Source organism: Poeciliopsis prolifica, unplaced genomic scaffold (assembly GCF_027474105.1).
Source record: "Poeciliopsis prolifica strain line A6 unplaced genomic scaffold, Auburn_PproV2 SCAFFOLD033, whole genome shotgun sequence".
NCBI lineage: Eukaryota > Metazoa > Chordata > Actinopteri > Cyprinodontiformes > Poeciliidae > Poeciliopsis > Poeciliopsis prolifica.
In genome coordinates this window covers 4,766,655-4,787,821 of record NW_026562408.1, presented here as the reverse complement: position 1 = coordinate 4,787,821, position 21,167 = coordinate 4,766,655, and the positions used below count along the sequence as shown (strand labels likewise).

Sequence of the window (21,167 nt, the reverse complement as noted above, 5' to 3'; positions counted from 1 at the left end):
AATTAGGCATGAACAAGACAAAGAGTTTACTATGAACACTTTTATTAAAGAGATACCAGGTAGAAAAGGTCATCAGAAGAATCAGAGACGACATTTCTCTACCAGAACCAACTGCTGCTGACAACCAACCAGTCCCTCAGGTTCAGCATCGTAACCTGGCAGCTCAAACCAAGTCTGCTTACTTAAAAACATTATTTTAAAAGAAAATGCATCTCATGAAACCATGATACGTTGCGCAACGCAGATTTAAGCACACCATTACAAACCAGTGCTGCTTGCTTGTCCTGTGGGACACAGACATGAGTCAAGAGGGAAGCAGAGCGGCCTTGAAATGCCAAAAAGACGATCACAGAATGTGTTTATTTTATATTATATCCATTCTACTGAAATAAATGCGTGCAGCTCGGAATACTACAGAACATGAACAGAGTTGGCAGGACTCTGTCTGATCAGATCTTCTTCCAGTAGTGTTGCAAAAACTAAACCATGCACTGAAGCGTGGCAAATTCACAGCTGCAGGTGTGAAACATTTTGCTGATACTCTCATGACAAGTTAGAGTGGTAAACGCAACTCCAGGTAAAGTGAAACCAGAAACATTTAAAATGCATCGAGTTTGGATAAACTTGAAGATGTGTCACTGACAAAGCTAGGATTTTGTCAAACATCTCAGTTTCCTATAAAAATATTAACAACTTTTAAAACAAAAAGGTAACTAAGGGGAGCCAGTTTCCATTGAGGCATGTTGCTCATGTTCACATCAGGGGATTTCTGCCAGGGCCCAAAGTCAGCTGATCATAACACAATTAGCATTAGCCCATGTCTGTCCTTTAGAAACCCCACTCCGCTAACTCGCTATCAGCCTGTACAGTTAAGTTTGTGTTTATTTTGACAGATGTGACGAGCAGTCTTAAAATTCAAAGAAAAAAAGAAGTCTTTATTCATACTGACGCATTTCCGTACAAATATTAAATTTCCTGATTGGCTTGGCAAAGCGTTGTTTTGGCAACTGCTTTCAAAACTCCACAAATGTCAACGCTTCCCTTCTGCCAAAACCGCTCAAAGATCAAACTAAAAGCAGAACCAAAGATAGGACAGCTTGTCTGTCAGTGTCTGTGCAGGTCCATTTCCCAAATGTAACTGAAACTTCAAGTATTTCTTTTTTTTATATATATATATATATATATATATATATATATATATATCTTTGTACTACTTTTCTGCATGACATGCAAAAACGCTTTGCAGCCAGAGGAGATTGGCAAAAGGAGAGGACATAAAACACCTGTGATGAGATGACAGCAGGAAAAGAGGTGGCATGAATGTTGACACCATGTCGACTGCTGGATGAATACCTGAACGGAATAAAGGGTGAAAGGTTATCCAGGTGAGGCAGTATAAAGGATGAAGTAGAGGGGGTGAGGGGGTGCAGCAATGCCCCCCTCTGTGTCCTATCGGTCCATTTCGTCCAGCAGGGGCGTGGCGTCTCCGGCGAGCGACATGGGCGTGCTCTCGATCATGGGGCTGGGCGAAGGGCGCGGCGTCATCCTCTGGGTCTTCTTCCTGTCCTCTGCTTCTTTCTCCTTCAGCCACTGTTCGGCCATCTTGCCCCAGTCGACCGCCGAGGAGGAGGCGCTGCTGCTCGGCCTACAGAGGGAAGAGAGAGAGGGATGTCATGATTGTAGGTTCCCCACCGCCACCTAGTGGCAGAACACCAACACAGTCAGAAAAACATCAGTTCAGAACAGGGGCGCAAGGTATTGATTAATGATTTAATATAAAGTGATTAATGATTAGTCGCCAAGCAGCTATTTTCTAAAAAAAACCTGAGTTTTCTCTTGAATGAAGACGGCCGAAGACGGCGTGTACATGTGAGTAATTTCTTGGACAGCTACTTTTTACTTGTACTTGAGTAAACAAATGTTGAAGTGGTGCTACTCCTAGATGACTACTTATTAATTAATCAGTTGGGACTCATTTTAATCTAACAAATCATTAATTGACAATCACTGATTAACTGTTGAGAACAAAATAAGTGTTTCAGGAGATGAGCTCACTTTGGCTGCGGCGGCGTCGGCTGTTGCTGCTGCGGCGTTCCTCTGCGGGACGAGGAGGAGGACGACGGCGTGCCGGAGGCGTGGCCGTGGTGGCTGCTGGGAGCGCCGTGATGGCTGGGATGCGGCAGGTGCGGGTGGGCGTGTACGTGTGAGGACTGCGGGGTGGAGCCCGGATACTGAGGGGTGCCGATGGGCTGCTGGCTCGGCGTTGTGTAGGAGTAACTGGGCGTCATCATGGGCGTCGCCATGGGCTGCTGTGGTGTAGCAAACACCTGCGAGGAACGAATAGCTCAGAGTTAAATCCTTTGATACGTATGGCTGAAGTGCAGCTGTAATCATCTCAAAATGTCTCGGCTTCAGTGTGTTACAACGTCTTAGCTTCAACAACTGATCACTGATGTCTTGCTGCTAATGTTTCACTTACTCTTGGTAATTCTGTACATAAACAGAAGGTGACATTATCCTGAGCTGCAGCGATTTTCTCTAAGCCTCCTGTTCACTAATACCACAAGAGCTCAGGTCGTCTTGTATCTTTCATCATCACAAATAGACCGCTGCGTCCTCTAGAAACCATGAAATGAAGCTTTATTCGTTCTGCTTTAAGCCCCAACAGTTACATGATAAGCAGAGGAGCTGCCTCCCCCTCCTCCTGTGCTGCCGCCGTAGCCGTACTGGCTGGAGCCCCACTGTGCAGGGGTGGCGTTGGGGTTCTGGCCCTGGCCCGTCACCGCGGCGATGGCATTGAACATCTGGGAAGTCATGTTGCGTGGGAGGGCGTTGACGGCTCGCGTCAAGTCTGAGGAGGGATGAGGGACAGAGTTCAGACACTTATTGTGAAATTCACTCACTTTGTAAGGACTTTAAGCTTTTCCAGCTTTGGAGAAAATACAACTGAGTTATTCACTATGATTTTATTTATTACTGTTTTGTCATAGTACTCTACATTCTAGGGTAAATAAAAATAAATAAAAGTTCTGAAAAGTCTATTTCACTTTTCTAGTACTACTAGTTCAGTCAAACTTAGTTCTGACTAAATTAAGAACTAATTCAATAAAATCCTGTAATTTTAATAACGTTGTTTAACTATAACCCAACTTTTATTACACAAATCAGTTGAGCCATTAGAAATAATAGATATTCATGAGGTTACAATAAACAACCTTCCTGCTCAAATTAAAAACTTAGAACTTAGTATTTAAAGTTACAAAAAGAAAATCAAGCTTCTATTTAATCTGCTAGTTCTAACTGTCAAAACAAGAGAAGACTGATTGAACTCGAGAAAGTGTTATGAAAAATGTATCCAACTTTTTATTATTGGGTGTATGAAAATATTGTTTCCAAATTTAGGATTCTAATCAAACTGTACAGTTTGAATATCAAGCACTTTCAAGGACTTTACGCAGAAATCAAGCACTTTCCAACCCCGGAAAACATTTTCAAGGATTTCAAGCAGCTGCATGAACCCTGGAGGGAATATGTTGCGATAAAAAACGCAGCGGGATTTTAGTGTGGACGGACTCTGGACTCACCTGCAATGTTAATATTGGCTGGCGTTGCGTTTAGAGATGCAGGGGTTCTGGTTCTGCTGCTGTTGGTGGGAGTAATACCTTTGAAGGAGGAGAAAAAGTCAGACCTCTGTGATGCTTTCAACGGATTTATGAGGCTCTTACAGTGGAAGTTATTGCTTCAGTACCTGGCACTGGCTCCTGATAGTGGTCCTTAAACCATCGAAAGAGTCCATTCACTGTGGGAAAGATCTGGGAACGGTAGCGGAAACCATCTGGGGTGATGGTCACATACTCAACCCTACAGGCAGAAGGGAAAAACAACACTTAGCTTTAACACAGTTTATTTTTTGCAAGGTTTTTTTCATTTTGTTTTCCTTCTGCTTAAATTAAAATAGTTCAGATTATTGTTTTATTTCTTTTTACTAAAAGATGACTTTCTTTAGAGGTTCAGTAAAGTTAAAAGCTGCTTTCTGCCTGACGTTCTGTGGAGGATGGTGGTTTGTTATGTCCAAAGAATCTACCTCAAACAGTAACTTTTCATCAAAATCTGTTCGTGTCTAAAAAAAAATTCAGTGTTATTTGTAAAATCATTTCTCTAAGCCATTATTACAACAAGAAGTTTAACCTACCGAGGTTTTCCACGAGGCTGGTAGCCCAAAATAAACTTTCCTGGCAGGTCTTTGCAGGCTGAAATGAAGTAAGGAATGAAAGTCGGCTTCTCTCGCTTCGTCCTGATCAATAGTTCCTCCATTTTCTATCAAAGACAGAACAAAACAAACGGCGTGAGAAGACAGAGGACTATAAATAAGTGACAATCTAAAGACAATAGTAAAAAAAAATCAATGTATACCTCCTTATTTCCTCCGTTGCAATCCTGGAAGTATTTATGTCCCAACAGATCTCGTGCAAACGAGGCCATCGGCTGAATGTACCGAGCTGTAATTTCATCTAGATCTTCAAATTCCTGCAGAGCGGTACAAGAAGTTGTCTTTAAAACACGTGGCAAAATATTTCTAAACGTTAAATGTGAAGTAAAATAACTCACTTCAGTGTTTATCCAGAGTGTGTGGCCCAAGCTGAAAGCATTTTCTTTGCCTTCTTCCCTCACATCCACATGCTGGTAGATGCCATCAGCCACCTAATAAAACACAAACACGGAGAATGGAGACAAATTAAACAAGAATGATTAATAAAAGTAATCCAAAGCATAGTTTATTTTGTTTACCAGCTGAATTATTTCCCCATCCCCATGTTCCCGTCTGACTCGCTTACTTTCCAGGTGACGGTCAGATGGTTCTCCCCTTTGCTGCTGGGCCTGATGATCAGGTCTCCCTGGTCCAGCGTCTCCATCATTTTCTCTGCTTGGCTGAAACTGATATTGTGGAAGTTGGGGTGGGCGATCACACGCTTTATGTATGCTGAGGGGAGAAACCAGAACTGCATTAGTAAGGAGCTCCATTGCACGTGCGTATAAACTCTTTTTGTTTATACTAACGTGTGCGCTGCTGTTTCTTTTTGAGCTCTTCATCCAGTTTCTGGTCCTCAGCCTCCGTGTCGAAGTCGTAGTAGCTGTCCTTGGGAAGCTTCCACTCGTTGTTCTTGTCCATCAGATCTGAGGTGCGGCACGTGAGGTCAACGCTGAACTTCTCGATGTCGATCTTCATGATCCTGCAGTGAACCGTCATGCCCACCTGAGGCAACAGACAAACAATTTTTTTTTTAAATCACACAAGTTAAAGGTTTATAGGACTGGTAGTGGAGTTCTTTTTTTGCAGGTGAAGTACATAAAGAAAAAAGTCAGCAAATCAAACCATCCATCAAACATGGATTCACCTTGACCCTCTCCTCGGGGTGTTTCACCACTTTGTCGCTCAGAAATTTGGTTGGAATGAATCCCTGCACGCCGTTATCTAACCTGCTCCGAACCCCGATGGCCTGACCGGGACAGGAGCCGCTGTCAAAGTGATTCCACACCTAAACAAAGAGAAAATGTCAGGAACAAAGACGACTCTCGGCTCTGAGAGTCCATTTGTTTCCTTTTAGTGGCTCTGATACCTCACTGAGCTCGGGGAAATTGTCCTGCTGGCAGAAGGGACACTGCCACAGGCCTGTAGCGTCGTTCCGAATGGCCTGGTCGTAGCTCTCTCCCTGGGGCCGCCGGTGAGCTATGCCGGTCACTATACTCGTTATTAGCTTACCTTAAAGAAAAAGGGTGCAGAAATGTAAACAATGGAACACATTTTAACCTGTGGGGTTTAGGATTTCTACTGCAAAGAGGTTTGCTGATTGTTGGGAGTCTATGTGTACCGATATAAAAGGTCTCTGGGGTTTCCTTGGTGAGCAGATTGAAGACCTCCTCTGTGTTAGGAACTCTGTAAGGAACCCGGAGGTCTTTGTACCTGCAGCTCAGTTCTGCTCGGATGTCATAAAGTGTGATTCCCTTGTTGCCGTAGCCCTACAGGGAGAGGAAGAAAGCAGAAAGAGACACACACCCGCCTCCTCAGCTTTATTTCTCTCTGACAACGTTTTCACAGTCTGAGCATCTCTTCTCTCACTGACCTGTCTCTCCAGCTCCTCAGCGAAGGCGTCCAGGTCCAGATCCTTAAGGCGTTCCGGGTTTTCCAGGATCTCCTCCAGAGCTCCAGCAGGGTTTGCATCTTCTGCAGACTCGTCGTACTCCAGGGCATCGACGGCCATCTTGCGAGCCCACTCGTATGTCTCAGGATGGACCCGAGAACCGTCCAGCACTTCTATGTAGGAGTCCGTGCTGTCGTGAGTTTCAGAGAGAAGAGGTTGATTAAAAAAATTAAAAAACTGGTGCAACAATATGCCAGACATCAACATTTCTGCTTTTGTGTTTGTCAATAACAGTGTTATTGTTATCGATCCCATTTTAATGCACCAACCTGTCGCCGAGTGATGCCGTGTCAATCTTGATGAAACCAGCGCAGTTGATGAAAACTTTGGGTCCCATGTGGCACATCGTGACCAGCTGCGTTCTGTTCTCCAGACGAGTGTTGTTCTGCTTTAAGATCTGCTCAGATAAAAACAAACACGGCGCTCAGATGGTCTGCAGACAAAAAATTATGAAGAAATGTTTGATTTTAATTGAGATGAACAGTAAAAGCCTGACCTTCAGGAGGTGGGCTCCCTTCCTTGGTCCCAGACCGCAGACATACTGGATCAGGCTCTGAGTATGGGGATGGGCAATCGCTCGGTTCACATCCACACCGACCTCGTTGACCCGGTTGATGAATTCACAGTAGAGAGCGTTAAGCAAATCCTCCTTCACCACGTGTTCCTAAGAAAGAGCAATCATTCATGAATATGTGCTTTATGTGTATGTTTGTTTGACAAAGCATAAAGTGATGAGCATGAAAATAATCCAAACTTATTTATTAGCATTCGCCCTCTAAGGTTGTGGGTCTGCACACACTCATTAACTAACACAATTATAGTCCTACACACTCATCCCAAACACTCCAAGTAAAATCCAAAACGTCACTGCGTTCCGTTCTCTTCCCGTCTCCAAACTCTCTCCACCACGTGAGAGAAGCTCACCGACAAAAACTTTTCATTGATTGTTTCAGAAATGTTGTGCATTGAAGAAAATTAGGTGTCATATTGCAATCAAGCACTTTCTGGTCACTAAATGTTCAGCAAATGCAAAAAAAAGCACACAAAATTATGGTGAAAATGATTTATCATAAATCTGGTCTCATTTAGAAGTAAATAAAAAACAAATCAATATAAAAACAACTTTTATAAGTAGTTTGAAGTCAGTGCTGTCCAACCGAGTTGAAATGTTGATTAGTCGCCTTTTAAATGTGATTTAAGGGTTAAAGTTCATGAATCAGCCTCCTGGGTCTCTCACCTGCAGTGGGTGCAACTTGAGGCAGAGAATGTCTTCATCAGTGCTGCAGACCTGAGTGTATTCTATCAGAGGATCCTGGATCTTCCTGGCAACAGAGACAGCTTGTCGCAGCAAGGGAGGGTAATCCCTGAAATCATTCTGCAAAAATAAGAAGGTTTTGATGAAAACCAGCAATACAACTGTAAAAAACCCCACTGATGGCTAAAATGTTGCATAAAACTCAGTCTGCAGGACTAATCAAGACTTTACCTCTGACTTCTTGCTGTTCATGTACAGCGTGGCCAGTTCGTTGTCCACCAGCTCCACTCCGACGGCCGGCAGGGAAGACTCCTGCTCCAGCTCACTGATGGTCCTCTTTATGTCCTCCATGATCATCTGAGCATCTCTGCACAGAAAGCTCATTTTTAGCCTCTTATATCCATCATAACTTCTAATAAATCTGATAATTTCCTAAAGTACGCTCAGCATTTCCAGTTCAGTTATATTTATCTGTCAGGAAGCTGGCGTGTGTAAAATAAAGATCTCAGTTAGAAGAGTGTGGAGCCTACTATTAATTATAACTATGGCCTGTAGATTCACACAAAGGATGTGAAATTAATCTGTTATGGACAAAATTACGTACTGAAATGTTAGGAACAACAATTTATTTGGCCACAAAATTATGTTATTTAAGTGTTGAAAATGAAACATTTTTAATACTTTATTGAAAATCCTTCATGCCGGAGGTATCGATATTCACTGATGTGATAAAATAATCAATTTCTCACCGATTCTCCCCAGCAACAGCCACCACATGAGGTTTCTTGCTGGAAAGAAACTTCTTCAGATTTTCAACATCGAAAGCCTGTAAGTGATGGGGACAACAGAAAAAAGGGGAATATTTCAAAAACACACTCAGAGACCGAATCAGAACATCTAAAATCGACACAAGTTTCTCCTTTTGAACCTTTTTCTCTCTCTCATCCTCCCTGAAGGCATTCCTCCTCTTCATGAAGTACGGCAAGCGAAGGAAGTCCACCACCTCTCCGTCCCCGTTGATCAAAGCACAGAAAACTGGTGTGTCTCTGTCAGAAGAAACAGAAATCTTTAAGACTTCCAAAAGCAAACGCTACCTGATTTCCTACCCTCAAACTCAACTGTATAAATTTTAACAAAAGATAAATAACTTGGATACCAACCTGCTGGGAGCGTAGGCCACACCCAGCACACGGATGCCTTTCCCCTGGCTCTCATCCATCAGGTCATCATCTTCCTCCACCTGCTGGTCGGGCCGGTAAGGAGCCACCTTCAGCCAGTTGTACAGCCGGCGGCAGCAGGACTTTTAAAAGCAAATGAGAAACAAGTTATTTAGTAATCATTTCAGAAAAATATATCAGCAAAAAGTCTGCTCTGGTGGTAATCTGATGTAAAACTCTAGTGAATGTTGAAAGGCTTATTGTGGATTTTCTGAGCCGTTACCTTGACGATGCTCTCTTTAGCCTCAGCGATCAGTTTGCTCTTGAGCTCCTTGGCCATCTGGGGGTAAAGGAACTGGTTGAGAGCTCTCTCTATGGCGAGAGTTCGCTGCCTGTTCCACTCCTGCACCTGGTGGCTGAACTCGTCCCTGTAGTAAAACTGCTTGATCTCGTCAAAGTAGGTCTGGTCTCCAGCATACCTGCAAAACAGATGAAAACACGGGAGAGAACGTGAGCTTCAACTTATCATTATTGACTTTAAAGCTATGAGGTTTACCAAGAGAGATGAGTTAGGAAACCAACTGCTGCATAAAAACTCAGATCATTTATTCATCTCTTTATTTCCCTCTATAAGTTCAGTAACATTGCCAGTAATGCACAAAAAAACTGAAGTAGAGCTAACACACCGATGTCAAAGTAGTGTGTATTTTTAAAATAAAAGCAAAACAAAAGTTCTCTATTTTTTTCAAATGAAGTCATAAATGTGTTACATGAAAGTTAAAAACATTCAGTTGAGCAGATTCTTCAGCTCTGATGCCTTCATAAAACGCTCACATTTAAACCAAGAGTAAATTACATAAAAACTATCACTATTTGCTATCTCGAATTAGGTGATTTCTAAAATGAATTTATTACACTGGATTTTAAGTATGGGTATCAGAGTAAAGGGGAAGTTATTGTTAACTTACCCTTTGACCCCTATTAGATCTATGCAGATATCAATGGAAAGAAGACCCTCGTCCTCTGCCAGGCACATCTTCAGGAACTGATCCCCATTCAGCTCTTTCACAGGTTTATTCTTCAGATATTTAAAAGAATATGCAAAATGAGCTTCATCTACCTCCTGTTGGAAAGACAAAAACACGAGTTAGGAAACTATTTTTTCGCACATGTTCACATCTAAAGCTCATTCTGCTCGTTCTCGTACCTTTTTGCCTTTCTTTGTAGGCTTGGTGTTGATCTTGGCTCTTTCCTGGAACGTCTGGCGGAGGACGTGCCTGACCAGCGGCTCTCGGGCAATCTGCATGGCCACCATGTACCGGGTCCCTTCCAGAACCGCCTCGGGAGTCGAGAACTGACTGCAGATGTAATCTTTGGCCAGCTCCAGCGGTTCGGCGGGGAACTGCTCCGTCTCGTGGCGTTGGTAACTGTCTCGCAGATTCTCTCCGAACTGCTCCGGGGTCAATCCAAACTTTTTAGCCAGGCCGTCTGGTGGAAATATGGAAAGAGAAATAAAACGGTGTTGTTCTGATACAACACAGGTGTGTGGTATGAGCAGCAGGCAAAGTGGCTAACCGAGTCCAACGCTTTGACAGATGCTGTACATATCCCTACGAGACGCCAGCTTCAGGTCAGGACCTTTCTGCTCCTCCTCCTCTTCAACCTCATACTCCTCTTCCTCTCCTAAAATTAGAGAAAGTCAGAACACGGCCAACAAAGTTTTAACTCACCAGGAAACAATAAATTGGTTTTCTCGTGTAATCCTGCTTACCATCTTCTGACACTTCTTTGACTTTCTTGAGCTTCTTCTTCTTGGATTTTGCCGCATTCTGCATCTTCGGGAGATCTCGGCCGTAGTAGAGCAAAAAGTGATTGTAAACATCGCTCAGCTCTTCGAGAGTCTGCACATCCTTCAACCTTGAAAATGTGATGAAAGATGTTTGAATTTACCAGAACTGAGAGGTAGACAAGAATACATTTAAAAAATAAACTTTTTTGTACTCCTGTGTGTTTTTCTGTGAAGTCCAGTCAGGAGTAAGCAGTACCTCTCCATGTCGGCTGTGTCCAGAGGACGGATGCCGTCAGCCAGCGGTTTGTCTGGGTCTGCAGAGATCTGCTCAAACTGGAAGGACTGCATCTTCTGGAACAGACGGGTCAGGTTCTGCTTCCGGGTTTTCAGCTGCGTCCACTGATCAGAGGAACGAAAAAAAAATAAATCAATAAGATTGAAGACTTTTGTCATCTAGTTTTTGGTAGAAAGAGAAAAACAATAACAAATAAACAAATGGAAATTAAAAATGATATTTATAATCTAGCTTACTTGCAGTATAATTATTGAAGTGTTGAACTTGTGATAAGTTGCTTTGAGAGAAGCTAACAATACCTTTTCATCCCACTGCCACACCTTCCACAGGTCGTTGATGTTGAGCTCTGGCTCTACATATTCCTTTCTGTAAAAAGCTATGAATGGAACCTGAAAAAAGGTTTTAATATAAAGCAAATCTGTTAGGTTCTAGATTCAAACTAAACATATGGAAACAACTCATTAATGATTTGAAGTTTCACGATTAAATGAAATCCACCGCACCTCAAACTGTTGATTTCTCATGAAGTTCAGGGCCTCTTTGATTTTGGCAATGGTGCTGGGTCCTTTCCTGCTGAAGTTTGTTGTCGTTCCTCTATCAAGATAGTCGGTGCTTTCCTTTAGTGGTCATCAAAAAAGAAAGAACATTAATTTATCTGAAGAAGGAGCTAAAAAATGAGACCCACAAAGTGGAGTAGACAGGGATGAAGTTTTTAGATTCTGCCTCTATGATAATCTTGAATAAAAATACCACAAAATCAGGGTATTTACACAAAATGCAAAAATAAAATCTATCACAAAAAAGTGTAGGTACTGTCTTTCAGCTTTCCTGTTTATATAAATTGTTGGATTTAATTAACAGAAAATTTGATAGATAACCAGTCTGTGCTTAATGAGGCCTGGAACGAAACCAGTACCTGCATGGAGATGGTCAGAGTGGAGAACCCGTGTCTGAAGATCCACTCTGCTTCTTCCTCCAACTCATCATCCTCAGCAGGTTTAACAGGGATTGAACGCAACTGCAGAACAGAGCAGCAGCAGATCCAGTAACAGCGCCAGGTTCAACATGGAAAATCGGGTTTACAAACACAGAACCAGCAGCACAGACCTGGAACCTCTCTGGCATGTCAGTGGAGCGAATCTCGTTGTCCTGATCGGTCATGTGACTGCTCTCCAGCTCGCTGGGCTCATACAGCTCAAAGATGCTCTTCCTCCCCTGCCTCCTCTTGGTCTGCTTCTTGGGCCGGTCCCAGCCCTCTTCATCTTGATCCTCCTCTTCCTCTTCGCCCTGGTCATAGGCATCTGCGTCAAAGTCTGCAAAGTCAAAGTCTCCACCAAAAATCTCCTGGGCCTCCTGGAGGGCTCTGGAAAAAAAGAGAAAATCTGTTTTCATTCTTTCAGGGATTCCTGACGTCAACCTTTCACATACAAAAGCTGGAAACATTTTTAGGACAATAATTTTGTGAGAACTCACGCGTCTGTGTATCCTGAGAACTTCTTTCCCCTCTTCTTGGTGATGGGCTGTCCGTCATCATCCACAATGAAATCATCTATATCTGCGGGTCAAACACACACATTTTTATAGTTACAACTATAAAATTAATAATAGGATTTCTTTTAGATCTTTTTGCCAACCTGACTCTTCATCTTCGCCCTCTTCTTCCTCATCTGCTTGTTGAATGGGTTCGTCGACAGCTTCGCCGTCCTCAAGCTCTCCCTCACCGTCAACGTGAAAAATCTCATCTGCGATCAAGTCTTTCTCATCATCATCTTCATCGTCGTCCAGCATTTTAACACGGTCATATTTCTTCTTCTATAAAACAAGCCGATATGCAGGTTTGGGATTGAAAAAGGAGGCAACAAATGAGCAGAAACGTCGCGTCTACAACGCGCAACCACACAGAAGGAAAATATTTCATTTTCTTACCCTCCTTTTCACTTTGACACCAAGATTTTCCTCAATCAAGTCAAGATCATCGTCATCCAGGCAGTCATCATAAGCTACGAAAAAAAAGAGAAAGATTTGGGAACAGGAAAGAGACTTGAGATGAGATGAATTTACAGAACTATGTCAATAAATAAACAAATGATTCTTCAATGTTTTTAATTTGCTGTTCAGTCACAAACTAAGAGGATTCATCAGCAGCTAAAAAATATTTCTAACATGAAGTGAAAAGCTCAGCCCTTTCTGCTTGACTCTTACATGCAGGGTGTGTGACTTTGACACTTTTAAATAAATAACGATCATTCTCAACAGAAAGACTTGTTAAATTACACATTATTAAGTCATTTTTGCAGTATGTTTCCACTACAAAACAGCTCCAAAGTCTGGATCAGCAGTCTTTTTAATGATTGCATTCTGATTTGTGTTGTGTTTTCTTTCAGCGGTATATTCAGAAGTAGCAGCTCTGAAATTTAAAAGGACGTCAAAACTGGAAAGAACAAATTGCTCAAACACTTACTATTTGTCATTCTCAATCTAAATACATCTGACAATATTTTGAAAAAAAAAAACTACAACAGTATAGCCAAAAATGCCTTTGTGGTTTAATCATTTTAGCAAATCTAACACAATGATTAAAAAGAGAGTTAAACGGTAAAGTAAAGGATATTTCCATTCAAATGTCAAAATCAGAACCATAAAATCTTGATCAGAGCATCTCTGCTCATGTCGATGTAATAACACAGTTAGAAGACATTTATTACATCTACAATTAATTACACCCTTCAATCAGTGATAGTAGACACCATTAAAATTAACATCCAGTACGTACTCCGCTTTTTCCGCCAATGTTTTACTTCCTCCTCTGAGTCGCTTCCTCCACCACTGTTGCTTTTCTCAACCTCTTCTTCCCCCTCTCCCTCCTCATCATCATCATCGTCAATTAGTCCACGTAAATTTCCGTGCTCATCCTGCTCCTCTGGGTTCTCAACATCCTCTTCTTCATCTGTTGTGAAATGAGAAATTAGAAAACCGAACACCCTCAAGGGTTTCAAGCTAAAGCTTTCACTTCTTACCGTCTTCCTCCATGAACCTCTGGGTCTTCTTAGGTTTCAGGTCGCTCTCTTCAAACTCCTCCTCTGATTCCTCGGCCTCGCTATCGATGAAATCTGACATGGCTGCGGTTCCTGGGAAAACACAAAACGCTCTGCGTTGATGACTTCCCTGACACCTAAACATGCAACAGTCGACAAGAGGGTCTCATGTCATTTTTCAATAATTTTATTTGGACATTTTAAAACATTAATGTGTAGCACAATCCAACTGCTATTATTTGAAACAGAAATGCGACAATTATCCCTACTACAGTGATAATATAACAACTAATTGCAGAATTTATTTGCAAAGTTTAAGAGGTTTTACTCTGAAGTTATTATGGCTGACTTTTGATGTTTTTGAGCCTGAAAATAACAGATAAATGAATCAGTCAACTTTGAGCCAGTCGACCTGTTGTGTGTTGCTACAGACAGCGAAAGGTTTGCATTATATAATCCATTCACTCTCAAAGAAACTGTTTACTACAGGGCATTCTCTGGCGTCTTATTAAAATAACTTAGACTCAGGGATAGGCCAGCAACAGCTGATTATGTTGAAAATGGTTCAAAAAGATAGTTTCAAAACTACTAAAATGTTCACTGTTAAAATCCTTTTGAAAATCTTGCAGAGTAACGAAGAGTTTTCTTTGACTGTATCCAGCAGAGTTCTGCACATTTATCTTTCATGTAGGAAAGAAAATCGCCTGCTTGGAAAGTTATGGTTTGGATGATAAAGAAACACAGCCCATAAATGTACTATCATATTTATGCCACTACTTGGGACACAAAGAGAACTGAATCCTTGATTATTATTACTTTTATTACATTTATTTAGCTAAGAAAGCAGCAGCAATAAGAGGATAATCTCGCTGCAATGGAGGACTGAGATTCAAAAGTCCTTTCCTCCCTCAAAGCCCTTAGAGTTTTGCAAAATGATTGTTATTTTTGGCACAGACAGTTAACATTAATAGAGATTAATACAGGGATAAAACTGGGATTGCTGCGAGTCGTTATTTTCAGTAATAAATTATAACACCTGCATTACAACAAGAAAACGACAACAATGCTTCAAAAACATGTGTAATACCAATATGTCGCAGTGCGTAGATACAACATCGGAATTAACCACAATGCAAACTGCCCCCAATACAATAACTAGCTACATGTGCAAATACTGTTACCTGGTGAGAATTAAATATTTCCTTTTACGAATGATAAGTAGTACAACTGGCAGGTTACAACCCGTTAGAACAAGAAAATTAAATTACGCTAACATTACTAGCCAAGTTAGCAAGTTAGCTAACGACAAATCGTTCTACAACGGGGCGATTTTATGCGAAACGATTTTATTGACATTTTAATGACTAAAGGTAACAGTAGAACTCAAGCTGCAACAAGTTCGCGGTAGCGGAAAATAAACCGTTGCTTCTGAAACCAACCTTGGAAGCAACGATTAGCAAGCTAGCGCGTTAGCATAGCGGTGCGTTAGCTTGAACAAAAACAAGCAGCGTTAGATTAAAGACCGTTATCAATACATCATAATGTTGACATCTTTCTGAAAAGTCAACAATGAATTTCAACTTACACGTCTCAGTGTGGTGATATAGCCCGAATATGATTTTGATAAAAAAAAAAAACTGTTTAATGCTGTGTTTTGCGTTTCTGAGCTTACACTACTAAAAATGGCCGAGAACAAGCGGCGTGATGACAATTCCGGTGTAATGTAAAATAGTGCGTCCCGAAAAAGATTCATCTTCTTCTTTTGTGTGAGTGGTACACCAACTCTATAGCGAATTACCGCCACCTAGTGGACACTCATTTGGAACCAACAAACATGCGAACGATTTAACTCGAGGGAATGAGCAATAATTCAATTAAATTCAACTAGATGTGTACTTAAATATTTTGTTTTTTTACACTGTCACTAAAAACAATAATAGTAATAATCACCATCGTAATTGATTGATTTGATCAGGATTTACATCCCTTCTGTTATTTTTTGTAGCCTGTTTATTTTTAAGCACTTTTTATTGTTATTGCTATTATCTGCATATGAGATACAGCAATAAATGTATATGTAACCAAAACCGAACGACATAAATCAGAAAACCTCCGAGGCTATGGGTATTACATTGCGCAAAGGAACTTCCTCCAGGAGTTGAGGCACAGACTTAGATGGGTGACTAAATATTTTGTAGCACCCATACGGAAATTCTGCCTTCCATGATAGAACAACGATGCCCCCTGCTGGTTCATCTTAAAGTCCACAAGAAAAGATATATACAGAAATAAAAGATAGCAGAACACATAATCTGCACTCTGCAATCTTATATTCCGAAATAAGTTGAAAATGTGTTCAGTTTAATCAATTACATAAAAGTATTACCAAGGGACAGTTAGTAGGCAAAAACAACGGAATGCACAGAAAGTACCGACCTTACCATTCCATGTCGCTAGAGGCGCTACTTCCATGTTTTCACACGAATACGGTGCAACTGTAATGACGTAGCGAAAACTGGTACAAATCTGAAAAGAGGCATCGACCGGTGACAGCTCGATTTTGTGGTGTTGTCGGGATGGATACCTCAAACTGTCGGCATTTTCTAGGCTTTCTACTCAGATTTGTCCTATTGCTCTCCAGCATATGTGGGCTGTCCGTTGGCTCGGAGCTCAGCTTTGTCACGTGCGGATCAGTTATTAAACTTTTAAACGTAAAGCACAACGTCAGGCTGCACTCGCACGACGTTCGCTACGGATCTGGTGAGTTCAAACGTCAACGGATGATTCAGTGTCAAATGCATGTTGTCGTGCTTTCAAACACCAGCAACGAATTTACTGATCAGTCACATCTGTAAACGTATCTCTACAGAATAGGATATCACCGTTTCTGTGTTTAAAGGTGGTTAGTGTGACATGTTTCACTTCATATTGGCTCCATGTCGCATACTGTCGGTTGTTTGTGTCCACAACTGAACATAACGCAGATTTAAAGGTTTCCTCCACGATCATGTGTCGTTTTGACCCTTTTTATGTTGTTTCTTACTGTCCCTTCAATGCGTTGTGACCTTTCGTTTACTTAAATGAGGTTTTACTGTTTAATCAGGCATTTTGTATCGTTAAAAATGAAAATACCCTGAAAATAAAATACTCAAGTCAAAAACAAATTACAAAAATAGTGCTCAAATGTGTACTTTTAGGTCAGAAGTAAACAGTGCCTTGTAATCAGATCAATTCCTCTTAAATGATTTTAGATTCTGTTTTTTACAGCCTGTAACTGCTACTGGGATTTATTGTGGCAGTCTGAAATAACAACGAGATTATTTATGAATTAAAGACAATCAAAACATGTTTTTTAATATTTTATAAGAATTTATAATAATAATAAAAAGAAATCTAAAACAAGTGTATTAAGCCATTATTATATTAATTGATAATGATCTCAAACCCAGAATATTATTGTTGGGGCATGCCCATAGCAATGCATAAGGAGAGCAGTGACTGACTTGGTCTATCTAAAAAAAAATAAAAAATCACATAAAATACAAATAAGTTCCTGTTTGTAAGTAGACAAACCTACAGTAAACTATTAAGAATTGTTCTATAATTCCCAGTAAATGCTGAAACACCTAAAATGTAAATAGACTTGCTGTTTATTTCCTAAATTAGTCAGTTTGATGTCTTTGAAGCCGTAAACTCTGACTCTGTGCGGCAGGCAGTGGGCAGCAGTCTGTGACGGGCGTCTCTGCAGTGGAGGACAGTAACAGCTACTGGAGCATCCGGGGAACGAGAGGCGCCTCCTGCACTCGGGGAACGCCGGTCAGATGCGGCCAGACGATTCGCCTGACTCACGTCAACACGGGCCGCAACCTGCACAGCCACTACTTTGCCTCGCCGCTGTCCTCCAATCAGGTGATTTATTCATTTGTTTATTTTTATTTAACGTTCACAAGGTAAGTTCTCATTTTTAACAACAGCAGAATATCATAATATAAACAAAAAAAAATACAATCATATTCATACTGACTTTGAGACCATTATCAATTAATATTAAGTTCCTGTTTGTAAGTAGACAAACAGGAATCTTATCAAGTATTTTTGTTGTGTTTCCAGCGCAAATATCTTTGTAAACTGGAACTAAGACAAAACTAACTGAGAAGTAACCTTTCAGCAAGACATAGCTGCTTGTTTTAAGTAAATAATTCCTTAATATTGATGAAAAAGTAACAGTTCCATTGGCAAATGATTTCACTTATAACATGGGAAAATGTCTTGTTATTGGTGAATTTATCTGATGGTGGATCTGGTCATTTTCAACAATATTAATGAATTATTTACTTTAAAAAATATCCTATACCTTTCTGAAGAGTTACTTTAAGGTTAATATTATTATTTCAAAAAAATAAAAAATCAAGAAAATAACTAAGATATTTGCACTAGAAACTACACAAAAAAACACCTGGCAAGATTTTGTATTTTGCATTGTAATGACAGAACGCATTCTCAATAATTAATTAACTTTAAACTCTGGAACTGGAAAACATTTTAAATATCCAAAATGAAGAAAACAACAGAAAAAACAAATAAAAATTGATATTGGAGTCTCTGTAAACAAAATTGTCCTTCAAACAAAAAGCTAGTTGAGACTAAAGCACCAAATTGAAGACTTTAGTTTATCCAGTTTTTGGTAGGAAGAGAAAAATAATAATTTACGCAAATGGAAATGACTTGAGTTTGATTTAATTAATGGAACGATTATAGTTATAAATTTATTAGAATGCAAGTGTTGTTGGAAATATTGATGAGTGAGTGAAACTGGAGGATTTTTTAGATTAATTTATACCAAATTATTAATAGAGTGAGTGTTGGTTTACAGGTGAGTGTAGATGTGTGTGTTGTGATGCGGAGGGGATTTATAGTTATGAGAAGGATTACACAGAAAGCTCCCTGCTGAAGTTGGTTAAAATCATTCACGTGTAAAAAAACAGCCCTGTAATTTGTAGGCTTATTTAAAGAAAATAAAGTGGTTCAGAAATGTGCCAGAATTCACCAGTCATGTTTAAGCCTCTTGACTAATCACAGTAACTGAGTCAAAATTTAATATGTGCAAATGTAAAATAAATAATAATAACAACAAGCTGCGCTTTGAATTTCTTTATGCTCCGGGCCAAATTTATATTATTTAACTGAAAGCAGATTCAGGTCAATAAAGTATTAAAAAATGTCTAGCTTCAATAATAATAATTCATTTTGATATATTTTGATTTTATGTGTTATTTGGTATTATTATTACCCTTTCTGCATCTCAATCCAAACAGATGGTGATGTATGGCTGCGTTCACACTGCAGCCACTTGGGTATCCAATTTGTATTGGACTCAAACGTGGCCTAAAGTTCAGGTCCATTCATCCGACCAGAACGTCACTGATACTGAATGTGAACGTCACTATTCTACGTCCTGATAGGTGCAGATGGGAAGAAAAACAACAACTATGACGGACTATAACGAGGTTTAAGATGTTAATATGTTGCTCTGGTCGGACAACTTCAGATGTGTAAGCTACGCTCCACCGTTAGCATCCATGTTTACTTCCACAAACACTGAGCTCTTCTTCTTCTCATCCGATTTGACAGAAAATTAGAATCGGGTCACTTCGGGCTGCAGTGTGAATGCAGCCAAAAATACATGTAAAATGTATAAATCAGGTAAAAACAAGACAATAAAACAATGAGAACCTCCAAAAATACTGGAAAAAATCTAATAAAACTGTTACACTGAAAAGTAGAATATCCAAACAGCTAAAAGTGGAGTTAATTATAAATGAATAAAATATTAGTCAGAAACAGCCAACATCATTCAGCCAAAACATATTCAGTACATGTTACTCAAATTCATCCCTGTTGAATTTGAGTAACATAAAGGATGTTAAAATAGGATTTTGTTGTCACTACTCTAAGAGAAGAATATGGATTATTTGGGGCTGAACCAGAACGTTTTGGCCAAGTAACATCTTGGATCCGCTGGATAAACACTCATAAAGATTTTCAGATGAAAATGTCGATCAAACATTACAAAGCTTAGCTGCTTGAACACAAAATTAAATAATTGAAGGGCGACTCAATACTTTTGCTGCATGCAAAAAAAACAAAGAAAGACAAGAAGCAATACCAGAATGAACATGCCTCATCCTCTCGTGGTGGCGCTCGTGTCTGCAGGAAGTGAGTGCGTTTGGCGAAGAAGGGGAGGGCGACCACCTTGACGAGTGGACAGTCCAGTGCAGCGGAGCTGTATGGAAGCGCGAGGAATCGGTCCGCTTCCGCCATAAATCCACCGACGGCCTGCTGTCCGTGACGGGGGAGCAGTACGGGCGGCCAATCCACGGGCAGATGGAGGTCCACGCCATGTCGAATCCCAGCCAGCACAGCTTGTGGAAGGTGATGGAGGGCGTCTTCATGAAGCCGAGCGAGAGCCCAGCGGGCGTCCGGGACTTTGCTCACACACACACAGAGTTCTGACTTTCCTCTATTCGTCCTCAGCTACATCTGTACCAGCAGCCACCTTCACTGTCCCAACATGTTTAGTCTGTGGATAAGAACCATGAAAGATCCAGCAGCCACACTCAGTTGGAAATAATTTGTAAATCTGACATATTTGAACCTTCTTTGTACCCTCCATCTTTGTTGCGTTAGGTCCAAACTGAGGTTTCTTCTCTGCAGCTGGTTGTTACTCTGCAGCTCAGGAAGCCTTCTAGGTAAACATATAGTTACACTTGTGCCTTTATCTGCCAATAAAAGAAGTAGGTGTTTACATTGCAATGAAAGCATTTTATATATGAGTCTTTTATGGCATTTAGGCTAGATCAAAACTCAAACAGTGTTCCTGTCTAAAATTACCCTTTTTTCTTATAAATTATTCCACATGCCAGAACAAACTTAGTTTAGGATTTTTTTTTAATGATGTTGTTACTTGTCAGTGTTCAATTGGTTCTTAAGTCTCGGGAGAGTGCAGTGTTACAAACGTAGACGTTTTATTACGACATCAAACTGACAATGAATACCTCATAATAAAGATTTTTTTTATGCAAACAGTCTTCAGCGTGAATTTCTTTTCTTTAATTTGATGTCAAGCAGTTTTCATCACCTCATAAATCCCTTAATTAATAAAGGATTTTGCCAGTGAGGCAAGCTGCTAATGTCTGCCTGGACCATTAGACGAGTCTAATGCCTTGTTTGTCCAGATAATGGCGTGTTTGGGTTCATTATCTGACAGATAATGGTGTTTGAGGGGATGAGGGAATCAGTTAGGAGGATAATCTAACTTGTATTTGACCTGCACATTGACAATGAGTCCCAATGCTGAACCTGCTATGCAGGACGTGCAGTGAAGCATTAGTTCACAGACTTCATCGTTTTTTAAGCAGCAGTTCTTGGTAATTGGT

At 40.5% G+C, this 21,167-nt stretch overlaps 2 protein-coding genes across 4 annotated transcripts; one reads left to right on the top strand and one right to left on the bottom strand.

Annotated features, from left to right (window-relative positions):
- Nucleotides 1–25: 25 nt before the first annotated feature.
- supt6h (SPT6 homolog, histone chaperone and transcription elongation factor) lies at nucleotides 26–16,328 on the bottom strand. 3 transcript variants are annotated; one of them, XM_055051398.1, is made up of 37 exons: nucleotides 16,173–16,328; nucleotides 13,714–13,824; nucleotides 13,470–13,643; nucleotides 12,623–12,696; nucleotides 12,331–12,508; nucleotides 12,170–12,251; nucleotides 11,804–12,059; nucleotides 11,613–11,714; nucleotides 11,200–11,313; nucleotides 10,996–11,085; nucleotides 10,658–10,800; nucleotides 10,384–10,529; nucleotides 10,188–10,295; nucleotides 9,820–10,100; nucleotides 9,581–9,735; nucleotides 8,896–9,091; nucleotides 8,616–8,755; nucleotides 8,384–8,501; nucleotides 8,205–8,281; nucleotides 7,687–7,822; nucleotides 7,438–7,575; nucleotides 6,697–6,864; nucleotides 6,470–6,597; nucleotides 6,123–6,330; nucleotides 5,871–6,018; nucleotides 5,619–5,761; nucleotides 5,397–5,537; nucleotides 5,059–5,254; nucleotides 4,836–4,981; nucleotides 4,609–4,701; nucleotides 4,414–4,527; nucleotides 4,193–4,317; nucleotides 3,749–3,861; nucleotides 3,585–3,662; nucleotides 2,673–2,851; nucleotides 2,056–2,327; nucleotides 26–1,645 (listed from the first exon to the last, which is right to left on the bottom strand). In XM_055051398.1, exons 1-37 carry the CDS (start codon nucleotides 16,201–16,203, stop codon nucleotides 1,450–1,452), a joined length of 5,298 nt encoding a protein of 1,765 aa, XP_054907373.1. In that variant the 5' UTR covers nucleotides 16,204–16,328; the 3' UTR covers nucleotides 26–1,449. The 3 variants fall into 3 exon arrangements, with proteins under 3 accessions (XP_054907373.1, XP_054907375.1, XP_054907374.1); XM_055051400.1 differs by having other exon boundaries at nucleotides 16,168–16,250; XM_055051399.1 differs by lacking the exon at nucleotides 16,173–16,328 and adding an exon at nucleotides 15,317–15,454.
- On the top strand, nucleotides 16,308–20,808 carry sdf2 (stromal cell-derived factor 2). Its single transcript, XM_055051404.1, has 3 exons — nucleotides 16,308–16,491; nucleotides 17,444–17,640; nucleotides 19,945–20,808. The coding sequence occupies exons 1-3, from the start codon at nucleotides 16,308–16,310 to the stop codon at nucleotides 20,242–20,244; spliced, it is 681 nt and encodes a 226-aa protein (XP_054907379.1). The 3' UTR covers nucleotides 20,245–20,808.
- The last annotated feature ends 359 nt before the right edge of the window (nucleotides 20,809–21,167 follow it).